Genomic DNA, 12,306 nt, shown 5'->3' with positions numbered 1-12,306 from the left:
GCAAAGGGATGTAGTGGTGAGGGGTAGGAGAAGACCTAAGCAAACTTGGAGGAGGGTGATCGAGAGTGATATGAGTTTATTGGGAATTGAGGAAAATATGGTAGTGGATAGGACGGAGTGGAGGGAGCGAATCTGTGTCGCTGACACGACTTGATTTTCACGGTTTTATATGATGGTTCATGTTAGCCGACCCCGAATCATTTCGGGACTAAGGCTTTGTTGTTGTTGTTGTAGTTGTATTACATTTTAATTATGTATTGATTTGTTTTCCAAGTCAATTGACTAATTTATATGTTTAGTATAGAATTAATTCAATTGTAATCAATTTTATTTTTATTTTAATTTGAACATATGTGTTCAACACTTATTCATATCAATAAAATACCAATTTTTTACCAAATCTCTTGTCAATTTCGCATTTTAATTTCCTTTATTTTACTCGTTTTTAATTTAATCATATTAGCTTAAATGAAATAATTTATCTAGCAAAGTTTCTATAACGGCGCTAGAGATTCAAGAGGGACTTTTTCAATCCTTGCGTCCCTCGCCAATCGTCTCGTTTAGATTTCAAGTTTTGGCACGCAAATTCCATAAACTTAACCATTTTAATTGAGAAATAATCTTCTCTGGCGCGCCCGCACTCTAACCACACGTGCACTAGTACAGAAATGGCCTATGGCCACGGTCGTTTACCGTCATTAGCCACGGTTATACGACCGTGACCAAAGGGGGGCGTGGCAAATGCTTGGCGTCATTAGCCACGGTTGTACAACCGTGGCCAAAGGGGGGCATTAGAGTCAGTTTTTACAAATAACTGACTTTAATGCCTTGCATTTTTGCCATGGTTGTTTGTAACAACCAACTCTAATGCTCTTATCATTAGAGTCGGTTGTTCTAATAACCGTGGCTAATTTCCACTCATACAAAAATGACTAAGCATTAACCACGGTTTCATGCTATATATAAATTGTAGATATTGTTAGCATTTGTCGCGGTATGTTTTTAATTAAAAAAATAAAATATTTTGGATCAAATGGAGCTCTAATAGTAATTGTCGCATTAATTTTTATAAAATTATATAATTTTCATATGAATTTTTGAATTTAAAACCAGTTAACTCAATCGAACTTCCTCTATCTTTTTCGGGTTCAATTTTGACACCATGTAAATTTTTTAGAGATTACTTTATAAAATAGTGAAATTAATTATCCACTCAACTTGAGACATATATATAAATTTAAAGTGAATAAAGTCATCAAGATGTTAAAATATAATCATTTACAACAAAACAATAATTTACAACACATTGATTATATGAGAAAATGCAGGGGAGGACTGCCTCTTCTATCACATGCCCTTCTACTGCTTCCAACACCTTCTCATTTGTCACCTATATAAATAATCGACATCATAATTCAATCTTTCAACATATAATCTTTACTTAATTAGTATTAAACAAAACATACCTTATTACCAAGATGAAGAACATCATCCAAATCATAAAGCTTAAACTCAAACCTATTCCGCAATGGCCTTTTACACCTTTCGATGCCCCCCTTTGGAGTCTCCACTGCTGCTTTGTCAAACAAACTAAACCAAACATTGACAGAGTTGTAATTGCAGTTAGTTACTTATAATTAGTTCATAATTAAAGGCTGAAAACTGGTCTGAATTTTAGACTACAAACGACATCCAACCATCCAAATTCATAGATAGTGAGAATTAAATTTTTTCTAGTGAGCTTGCTTATAAAATATACGACAGAGAGGTCATAGTCCAGTGCATAAAGCTTGAGTCAAATTCTTCCCCAAACAAATTTACTTAGTCTATGCTCACCATTTTCAGGCTCAGGCACTTAGAAAGACATGATAGTAGCTCTACTAACAAAAGACACTTCATGACAGGAATTAATGATGCCATGATTAAATATGAAAATGAAAAAATGAAAGATCATTGTGAAGAAGCACATACCAATGGACCTTGACATAACAAGAATGCCAAAGACACGATAACCATTCCATTGTATAACCTTCTATCCTTGCATATTCATCTTCTCGGTTAGGCTGAAACAAGATGAAAAAACTGGCCATTGAGTGTTTGCACTGCCTATATAAAAGTTCACAAGGAAAAAGGCCATGTTAGAACCATTATTATTATTATAAACTTATTTATTTTAATTATTGCTATTTTTAAAGTCTAATATTATCAGTTCAGTTCAGTAGCATTCAGTTCGGTTTGGTTCAGTTTACTTAATTTCAGTAAAAAAGAGCAGGGTCTTAATCTCATATCTCGGCTAAAGATGATTATAACGCATTTCCTAGCTCAAAGTTGAAACAAAAAGATTTATATATATATAAGGGTGAAATAAAATAAGAGACAGAATTTAGAAGTGTTCTACACACAAAGTTTCACCCCTGAAGCATTTTGTGCATGAAATAACTAATTCAAGGCGCTAAAGTGTTGAGCTGGAAATGCATTTGTTGGAGATAAAAAAACAAAAAACTAGCATAATATGATAATTAACCTGCAGCCTACAGTGGCCATATAAGATCTAAGGTGGACTCCAAATTAAAACCTTAGTCCTTTCTAAGATGATAAAATAGATTGCTCACTGTGCATTGAAGTTAAAATTTAGAATAATAAGGACAAGCTCAGTTGTTTTGAGTCTTTTTGACTGAATGCAATACAGAGCACAAAACACAGCCTTTTGCCCAGGAACAAATTTAAAAACCTAAAGAATTAAAGAAAAGAAAAAACAGAGTTCTGTAGTTTAATTGCATTCTCAAAACAACGAATGTGCAGATATCCATACCTTTGGCTTATCTCATTTAAATCACGACCATCCAGAAAGCATACAAGTTCATCTAAAAGCCCAGGCAGTGCTGCTGCAAAAATTTATTGGTTGTTGGAACCAACCTGATCATGGTAAAATTGCAAAGTAGAGCAATTCCTCCCTATCTGCACGGTGGAGGGCAAAAGCTAGCACATTGGGTAGCAAATTAACTATCAAGTCTGTCCTATTACTTTTTAGGCACTCAGCTAACTCAGATAGTATAGGAACTGCTTTGTCATTATATTGATGAGACACCACAAGCTTTGGAAGAACAACAGGGATCATTTTTTCAACAAGCTTATCCATTGCAATGTCAAATACAGCTTCTGAAACTCTCTGACCATTTTTGGACGACTTGTGAGGCTCAAAGTCAGATACTCAAAGAGTGCACTTCGGATATGAACAACTTTTGAAAGGATTAGCTCAAACCCTCCTTTAAGATGGAAAAAGCAAGACTTTTTTATTAGCCTCGATGCATTCATGCTTACAGTCATATGTGGACTATCAAGTTGGTCAACCAACAGCATGAGAGAATTGAAGAAAATATCACTGGAGATATCAACATCAATCATTATCTGTGCTATAGATTCCAGAAGAGTCTCCAATACTAGCGGAAAGGTAAATCTAAATCAATATAAAATGTAAGGAAGTTGCATATCACCATGGCGAAATACACCCCCCCTACTCATATACGGAACATAGAGTGTTGAACAATTTCCATAAAACACGAACGAATCAAAACCCAGCAAACATAAACCAAAAATGAAATGAAACCTAGATGATAACAAACGAAAAATGAAATAAAACCCAGAACATAACAAAAGAAGAACGAATAGTGGACTTTGTGATGTGCCTTTATGAGGCATGTACTGCAATTGTTAAAAGTGAGAAAAATATTAATTTGGTAATGCTAGCTAGCGAGTATATTACAATACACAGAATACGAAACCCATATAATATACAGAAATCAGAACAAAAACTCATATGATAAACAAAACCAGAAGAACGATGAGTACGGAAGGAACCCAGAAGATGGAAAACGAACGAAACCCATTCACTTACCTCTTTTCTATTGCTGCTGCCACAACCGATCAAACCTAGAAGACGGAAAACGAACGAAATCTAGTCAGCGCCGATGACCTTCAAACTCAAACTCAAAAGCACGGTGGTTTTTGCGCAAACGAGAGAAAGGAGGAGAAAGCTTCTCTTTAATATTAGGTTTTCGCACAAAGGAGAGGAAAGCTGAAAGGAGGAGGAGAGAACCATATTTTAAGACGTTCATAAATGTGTCTTTAGAGTCGGTTCTTTAATTAACCGACTCTAAAGAGTCATTAGCGTCGGTTTTCCATGAACCGATGCCATTGACTCCGGTAATTGGCATCGGTTCAACCAGAACCGACGCCAATTAATGCCTTATTTGCGTCGGTTTATTCACAAACCGAAGCTAATCACTGGGTTATTGGCGTCGGTTTTGCAAGAACCGACACGAATGACACACACAAAACGCGCGCTCATTTAAAAAATGACATTTAGAGTCGGTTTTTTTAAACAAACCGACACCAATAACGTATTATTTGAGTCAGTTTTTTAGATAACCGATGCCAATTACCTATAGCCACGGTTTTTCAAACAACCGTAACTAATAAGGCGTGGCCGTAGGCCATTTATGTACTAGTGGTGACAAGGTTGAAAATTAGTGTTACTCGCAAAATATCGCTAACAGAGGGTAATCATGTTATTGATACTTTGGCCAAATATGGATTAACCACCTCAGAATTCATTGGTGGATTCCTTTTCGGAATTTGTTTATGATTATTTTTGTTTGTTAGAGAAGTTTAGAATATCTTAAATTTCTATAGATCTTTTGTATGAACTTTTCTTTTTCTTTTAATAATATTTTTTTTTGATGAAAATGCTTATATCATTTTATTAGATGAAAAAAGTACAGCAATAAAAGAATGAGGAATATAACATCACACAAGTCTAAGCTAAAGCTAACACAATATCCACGAAGAGGATAAAAAGACTAAAAGAGCAAAAAAGTACCCCATAAAAGGTACAACTAACACAAATGAACAATAAATCGTATACTTATCGTAAATCCAAATCCATAGAAAAATAGTTGCAGTCTAATCATCATCATTCAGGCATTTCTAAACATCCAGATATGAGTCATTCCTTTTGCAACCATATAGACCTAGTGATTTATGGATAAAATCAATCGTTTATGCTCTTGTTAAAATTAAAAAAAAAGATATAAATAACAGAATTATAGAGAGAAAATGAAGTTCAAATAGATAAAGAGATGCGATAAAAAATATGAACTCCAACTAAAATAAAATTAAACAACAAATAAAAACACTTAAAATATGGAGGGAATGAAATCGGTCTATCTTCCTCCTCCTCAAAGTAGATCTACAAAATAGAGAACTCTGAGGATTAGTTGATCTCTAGAAGATGAGAAGATGAGGGGTTGTGAGGCTGAGAAGAGAGGAGAGGAAGAGTAAGGTGGGGAGATGCTTGATGATATGAAAATGCAGGTAGAGAAAGCGAAAGAGAGGCAGTCTATATATAAGTTAAAGCTCCTTTTAATAATATTCGAATTATAACAAGGATTGTAAATAAAATCATCCCATAACAAGGATTATAAATAAAGAGACACAAGAAAGAAAAGGGAAATAAAGAAATTTAGCAACAACAATACAATAACAAATTCTACCATATGTCTTATAGAGTAATACATATGAACAATCCATACATTTCATGAAAGATGGTTAAATATGCGCAAGTGACATTAATTGATCGGTCGAGTGTACTATTGCTCCGGGAGTATTATAGAATTTGTCTTAATACTAATAAGCTCACATAGATAAGTCTTGTGGAGCATCAAGAAGATCCCAAAAGCTGACATCATCAAGACAAAAGTCACTCCAAAGACTTTTATGATCTTGTGTATAACAAGTCTGATTAACATTGTTGCAAGCTGCATTACTTTTAGTCTGTTGTGGAACACTTTCTTCTGTCACACCATTGTTGTTTGATTGCTTCATTTCCTTATCACCCCCATCTTCATTATCATTATCATCACCTATCAATCTTTCCCACCATAAACTACTTTCACTATTTTCTGAAGATTGAGGCAATGTGAACATGAGAGAGTTTTTGCGCTGATCACTAGTTGTGTCGCCAACTATCTCAATATCATTTTGGCGGTTAGACAAGAAAAAGTATTTATTAGAGAAGGTCCGAGGTCGTGGCTTGATGATGTTGTTTCTTGTTATCTTTGGTGTTGTAATTTCTTTTGATGAAATTTGCTTCTTAAGGTGAGTGTTCCAATAATTCTTTACATCATTTGCAGTTCTTCCTGGTAATCTTCCGGCAATTAATGACCATCTGCATATAGCATTCAATACTTTTCTCAACTACCCAAATGATCTACTTATTTTTCACATGTATAATACATGTCAAGCAATCATTTAATACAAAAAAAGAAAAAAAGAAAAAAACAAGTTAATACTATAACTATTATATCATAGAATATTTTTTTTGATCTTAGAATATAATCTTTCTTTAAATGACCGACTCAATAATAAGCTTCTATATATGTATGTATTATTTAGAGGAGTAATAAGTTTTAGAATGATTTGAATTTCCACCACATAATTCTAATGATTCTAATAAGTCGGGCTCTAACGATGAATGACCAAATTCATTTGGTCATTCAAGTTCTAGGTAATCACTACTGAATCCAATAATACTTTCTATAGTTATTGTATATTTAACTTTTTTATTGTTAAAATTGTTAATTATTATTATATTAATCAATAAGGAGATGAGTAAAGTTATTATATAATACATTTTTTTTAATAAACACTTAAATAAAGAGAATAATAAATGTCAATAATCAAGAAAATGAGGCTATTAGTGGTTCAAATATATACTAAAAGGTTGTTAGATAGAGTTAAATTTTAAAAAGTAAAACGCATGCTGGATATTTATTTAATTTTTTTTATCGAGTTTGGATGATAAGATATCGAGGGATTCAACTTGCTGAAATAGAAATAGAAATTTTTACGTATAAATAAAAAAATAAATTTCCTCACTAGGAGAAAGAGAGTAAAAGTAAAAAAAAAAATGATAGAAATTGATTTCTAGTACGTTTTTTAAGCTAGAAATCGAATTTAGAAGAACCTACTGAAAATGAATTTTGATATTAGGGGAGAAAATCGATTTGGCGATTCTGATTTTGAAAATTGTGAAATTGGAGAGGAAAATATCGAGTTTGAAAGAACTTAATGAAACTTAATTTCTATAATTCCTTTTTACTTTTAAATTTATATCTCTCATAGTTAATAAATTCTTATTTATATTTATCCATGTTAACAAGCCAAATCGTCCTAACGATGTAAGCAACACAAACTCGACGGAAAAGTTAAATAAGAGTCTGATCCATAATAGAATCATTGATCAACGATTCAATGTAAAAAAATAATTAATCAAATATTTGATCCTTAAAATACTTAAAATTCAGAGTTTTAATTATACTTTTTGCCTTTTTAGAATTTACTAACTAGTGCTAACCATTAATTTTAATTTTATAATTAATGGTTCAAATTCAACATAACTTCTCATGTTCAACATTTATCACACTGTCTCCGAGAAATTTATTACTAATCTATTTCAGCTTTTCAAAACAATGTTTAACGTTTGACTTTAAACAACGAGAAATATAGTGTTTAGTTAGGTTTAAAAAACAGCAACTTTTAGCTTTCATTGATAAAAACATCTGAGTTTCAGAGTTTTTTACAAAAAAAAAATATATATATTTTTAGAGTTTTTCATAAACAACTGTATGTAGTTATTTGATATTAACAAAATTATCTTTTTTATTCATACAAAACATATTTTTTCCTTAACATTATTTTTCTTTCTATAATATCATTATTGAAAGAACAAAATTTTGTTGCGTTAAATAAAATTTCATTTTAAATTTTTTTATTTAGATTATTTTTACTAATTTATGTATTATATTTTTTTTACTTTAGAATTTATTTGTTGATTAATTTAAAAATGCTCATATTAGACATTTTATATACTAATAACAACAATTGAGCATAACTTTACCAAACATTAATAATTAAATAGCTAATAATAAACAACTAATAGCAATATCAAACAGCTTACTGCAACCGCTAACAATAATATCAACAACAACAACTATTAGCTGAACCAAATAGACCATTAAATTAAATTTTGAGGAGTTTGTATCAGTCTTTGCTTAAAAAAAAGAGTTTGTGTCAAAATCCAACTTCAACAGTCTCTTAACTCCTCGAATCACTGAGAGACTCTCCAATAGATTCTTAATTCCCTCTTTAAAAATGTCTTAAAGGTGTATTATTTTTAGGAAAAATTATAAAAATAAATCTCATGGTTTGATCGATTTAAAAAGACAATACACGTAGTTTAAAGTTTGCAAATAGGTGTTTGTGTTTTTTACAATTTACAAATTCAGCCATTCCTTTAAAATTGTTGTCGTGATTACTTACCCAAAATAGAGCGATTTGTAACAGTTAAAAAGAATGATTTTGTAAATTATCCAAAATTCAAAGTTTAACTTTGCAAAAAAAACTAAATCACAATTATGGTTTGATTGAAAAATTGACTGTACAATTCACAAAGTACAAATTCATGTTTACAAACTTTTAAATCGCGACGAGTGATTGCAAATCGGTTAAATCCCCAGATTTTTTGTTTTTATTAAAAAAATTAAAGTGATAGTATGAAATAGACCTCGTCATGGGCCGGACTGGGCCGGGCCTGTCGGGCTTGTGATCAAATCTGATAAGCCCAAGCCCAACCCAAGCCCAGCCCAAGCCCACACTAATATAGTCGGACTCGGGCCTAAAAAAGGAATCCCAAGCCCGTCCGCCCAAGCCCATATCTAAATTAAAAAAAAATCAATTAAAATAAAATACTAACTTTTTTTAATAAAAAATAATAAACATAATAGTTAATAAGTTTTAGAAAACTAATTGTAAATTGTAAATACTGATTACTTATTTAATTATCTATAAATTTATATATGTAGGGTTTTTATGGACTCATTTAATTTATATAATTAAATTTATAAATACATATATATATAACGGGTCGGGTCGAGCAAGGCCCGCCAGGTATTTACATAGCCCAGGCCCGCCCATTTACTAGGCGGGTTTAATCGGGCTTGGACCGGGCCGGATCTGACACTAATTTTATGTGTCCAGATCCAGCTAAATGGGTCTGGACTCGGACCGGGCGGGCGGGCTTATCGGCCTATGGCGAGGTCTAGTATGAAATAATGAATGGTCCATTGGTAATTTCGAAAATTGTAACAAGTGATAGGATAGGTTAAGATGTGATATGTTTTCTTCTCGTAGGGAGACAAAACAAAGTGCCCCTTTTCTACGGTATTTAATTTGATACAGTAGTGGTGGAACCGGCAATAAATCAAAATAGGTAAATTACACTCATAGCCACTCAACTTTATTCATTTTAACTTTACACGGTATGCCACTAAACTTTAATGAACATCTCAAAATAATCATTAACGACCTTAAAATGAAAATATTGAAGAATTAAGTTATTTAGAAACACATTTTTCACGAAATTATATTTTTTATTTTCAAAAATCACCATTTTTAGATATTTCTCTTTTTAAAGGTCAACTTTCTCTCTCCTAACCAAACCATACCTAAATGACTTCAACCGAAAATTTTGAAGAATTAAACTTCCATAAAATATTATCAATTCTTGAAATTTATTATTCTAAGGCTGTTAACGATCATTTTGAGACGTTGATTGAAATTTAATGGATGTAATACTAAAAAGTACAAATTTGAATGGTTTTTAAGTTACGATTTGAAATTTAATGATCATAACGGTAAATAAGTAAAATTCAATGAACATAGATATAATTTATGGCATGAACATTTCAAATATAATCAATAAACAATTAAAAAAGATAAAAAAAAACTAAAAATGTTATTCTTTCTTAGAATTGTATTTAAGTATTTAATTATTGAATAAATGAATAATTAATTTTTAGAATGTAACAACTAAATAAATGAATAATTAATGACTGAGATTACTCCACATGAAAATACAGCAATGGAAAGAGTTTATAGTTGATAGAGTATTACCTGTTACCTAAGAGCTTATGGAGGCGCATAATTAAATCAACTTCATCAAGTGCAAAATCACCTCTTTTAATATTTGGTTTAAGGTAATTCAACCATCTTAGTCGACAACTTTTTCTGCATCGGTTCAAACCTGAAAATACCATATTTAAGAAGAGAGCTTGAAGAAGTTAATATATAGGGCTAATTTCAAATATAACCCATGTGGTTTCAAGTTTTAGTAAATAAATACCTGTGGTTTGATTTCGAGCAAATAAATACCTGTGGTATGCTCCGTTTTTTAAAAACGCGGAAACAGATAATGACGCCGTCTATATGCTGACGTGGCCGAGGGTAATTTAGTCAATAAGAGTTAATTCTAAATAAATTGTTGTGGTTTGCGTGTTTTTTATAAATAGGTACCTGTGGTTTGGATAGTTTTACAAATAGGTACCTGTGGTTTGGATGTTTTTGTAAATAGGTACCCATGGTATAACAAACCATAAACAAAAGCTTAATTTAGACAAATACATGCGGTATAACAAACTATAAACAAACGCTTAATTTAGGCAAATAGGTACCCGTGGTATAACAAACCACAATATTTGCCTAAATTAAGCATTTGTTTATGGTTTGTTATACCACGGATACCTATTTGCAAAAACATCCAAACCATGGATATCTATTTGCAAAAAATATGCAAACCACAAGTATCTATTTGCAAAAAACACGTAAACCACAACAATTTATTTGAAATTAATTTTTATTGACTAAATTACCTTTGGCCACGTCAGCATATAGACAGTGTCTTTACCGTTTCTGCGTTTTTAAAAAACGGAGCATACCACAGGTATTTATTTGCTCGAAATCAAACCACGTGTATTTATTTGCTAAAACTTGAAACCATAGGGGTTATATTTGAAATTAACCGTAATATATATATGTAAAAGGGTACCTGCACGAAGAGGAACGCGATGCCATTGTCCTTCACCATAGTTTCGGATGCATACCCTTAGACGATCATCTTCTTCACAAGTCCAAGCTCCTTTTCTGATGCTTAAGGTATGCTCCATTTCATGCATAAGATTTTATGGAAACAACCTACAAAGAGCTATAAATAGATGAAAAGCAATATAATCATGACGACGTGCGTACTTCTTGACCACCCCAATCATTTCATTCATAAATGTCGGTCAACTACTCTCAATCTCCTTGTCTTAATGAATGGAATGGCCTCATTTTCCACTCCTTAAATATTTGCATATTTCATCTCTTTACTTTTACAAAATCCATACCCGTTTACGCTTCACATATTTATATAAAAATAAAAGGACAATTACAAAACTAGCACCTTTTAAGGTGTTAATTTTCTTTTCTAACTCCTTTTGAAAAACTAACCAAAACTAACACATTTCAACAAGTAACTTCCAAGTTTACCCTCATCTTCTTCCTTAACATAACTGTGTATTTGTCTTTCCCATTCTCTCTCTTTCTTGCGCTCTCTCTCTCTAAAGAACAGAACGACTACGAATACTACAACAATCAATCCAACCCACAATTCATATAACAAAATTTCTACAATTATATAAGTTTTTCATTGGGTTTTAGTTTTATTGAAAAGATTTACAGCTTAGTCCATTCATCGTTAAGGTGAACGGCGAACGGAAGAGGAGGAAGAAGCTACCCTTTTTCCGGCAATCTCGTCCCAATATATATTGTTTCTCTTCCCTTTTCATGTTTTTCGTGGTCGTGCGAACCCAAAAAACAGTATCATTGTTATCTGAAAATGGATTTTGGTTGGAATATCAGTTTCAGATTTTTCCCCGATATCTGTAGATATGTGTCAATATTTGTCGATATCTGTAGATATGTGTTGTCGATATCTACAGATATCTACAAATATCTACAGATATCTACAAATATCTACAAATATCGACACTATCGGGGAAAAATCTGAAACTGATATTCCAACCAAAATCCATTTTCAGATAACAATGATACTGTTTTTTGGGTTCGCACGACCACGAAAAACATGAAAAGGGAAGAGAAACAATATATATTGGGACGAGATTGCCGGAAAAAAGGGTCGCTTCTTCCTCCTCTTCCGTTCGCCGTTCACCTTAACGATGAATGGACTAAGCTGTAAATCTTTTCAATAAAACTAAAACCCAATGAAAAACTTATATGATTGTAGAAATTTTGTTATATGAACTGTGGGTTGGATTGATTGTTGTAGTATTCGTAGTCGTTCTGTTCTTTAGAGAGAGAGAGCGCAAGAAAGAGAGAGAATGGGAAAGACAAAGACATAGTTATGTTAAG

At 32.1% G+C, this 12,306-nt stretch overlaps 2 protein-coding genes across 8 annotated transcripts; both read right to left on the bottom strand.

The window, feature by feature from the left end:
- Positions 1-1,214: 1,214 nt before the first annotated feature.
- Positions 1,215-4,094, bottom strand: LOC136234886 (uncharacterized). Of its 7 annotated transcripts, none has more exons than XR_010691517.1 (5): positions 3,896-4,094; positions 2,813-3,266; positions 1,972-2,106; positions 1,467-1,590; positions 1,215-1,375 (listed from the first exon to the last, which is right to left on the bottom strand). XR_010691517.1 is itself a non-coding variant. In XM_066024376.1 (5 exons), exons 3-5 carry the CDS (start codon positions 2,088-2,090, stop codon positions 1,256-1,258), a joined length of 378 nt encoding a protein of 125 aa, XP_065880448.1. In that variant the 5' UTR covers positions 2,091-2,106; positions 2,813-3,266; positions 3,896-4,094; the 3' UTR covers positions 1,215-1,255. The 7 variants fall into 7 exon arrangements, 6 of the variants coding, with proteins under 6 accessions (XP_065880448.1, XP_065880450.1, XP_065880452.1 ...); XM_066024376.1 differs by having other exon boundaries at positions 1,215-1,390; XM_066024378.1 differs by having other exon boundaries at positions 1,215-1,390; positions 1,972-2,102.
- Positions 4,095-5,565: 1,471 nt separating this feature from the next.
- Positions 5,566-11,060, bottom strand: LOC136201140 (transcription factor MYB1-like). Its single transcript, XM_065991726.1, has 3 exons — positions 10,943-11,060; positions 10,012-10,141; positions 5,566-6,226 (listed from the first exon to the last, which is right to left on the bottom strand). The coding sequence occupies exons 1-3, from the start codon at positions 11,058-11,060 to the stop codon at positions 5,695-5,697; spliced, it is 780 nt and encodes a 259-aa protein (XP_065847798.1). The 3' UTR covers positions 5,566-5,694.
- Between the last annotated feature and the right edge of the window lie 1,246 nt (positions 11,061-12,306).

This window comes from Euphorbia lathyris, chromosome 7, assembly GCF_963576675.1.
Source record: "Euphorbia lathyris chromosome 7, ddEupLath1.1, whole genome shotgun sequence".
Classification (NCBI taxonomy): Eukaryota; Viridiplantae; Streptophyta; class Magnoliopsida; order Malpighiales; family Euphorbiaceae; genus Euphorbia; species Euphorbia lathyris.
The sequence above is the reverse complement of the archived record's forward strand: the minus strand, read 5'-3'. Positions and strand labels throughout refer to the sequence as shown.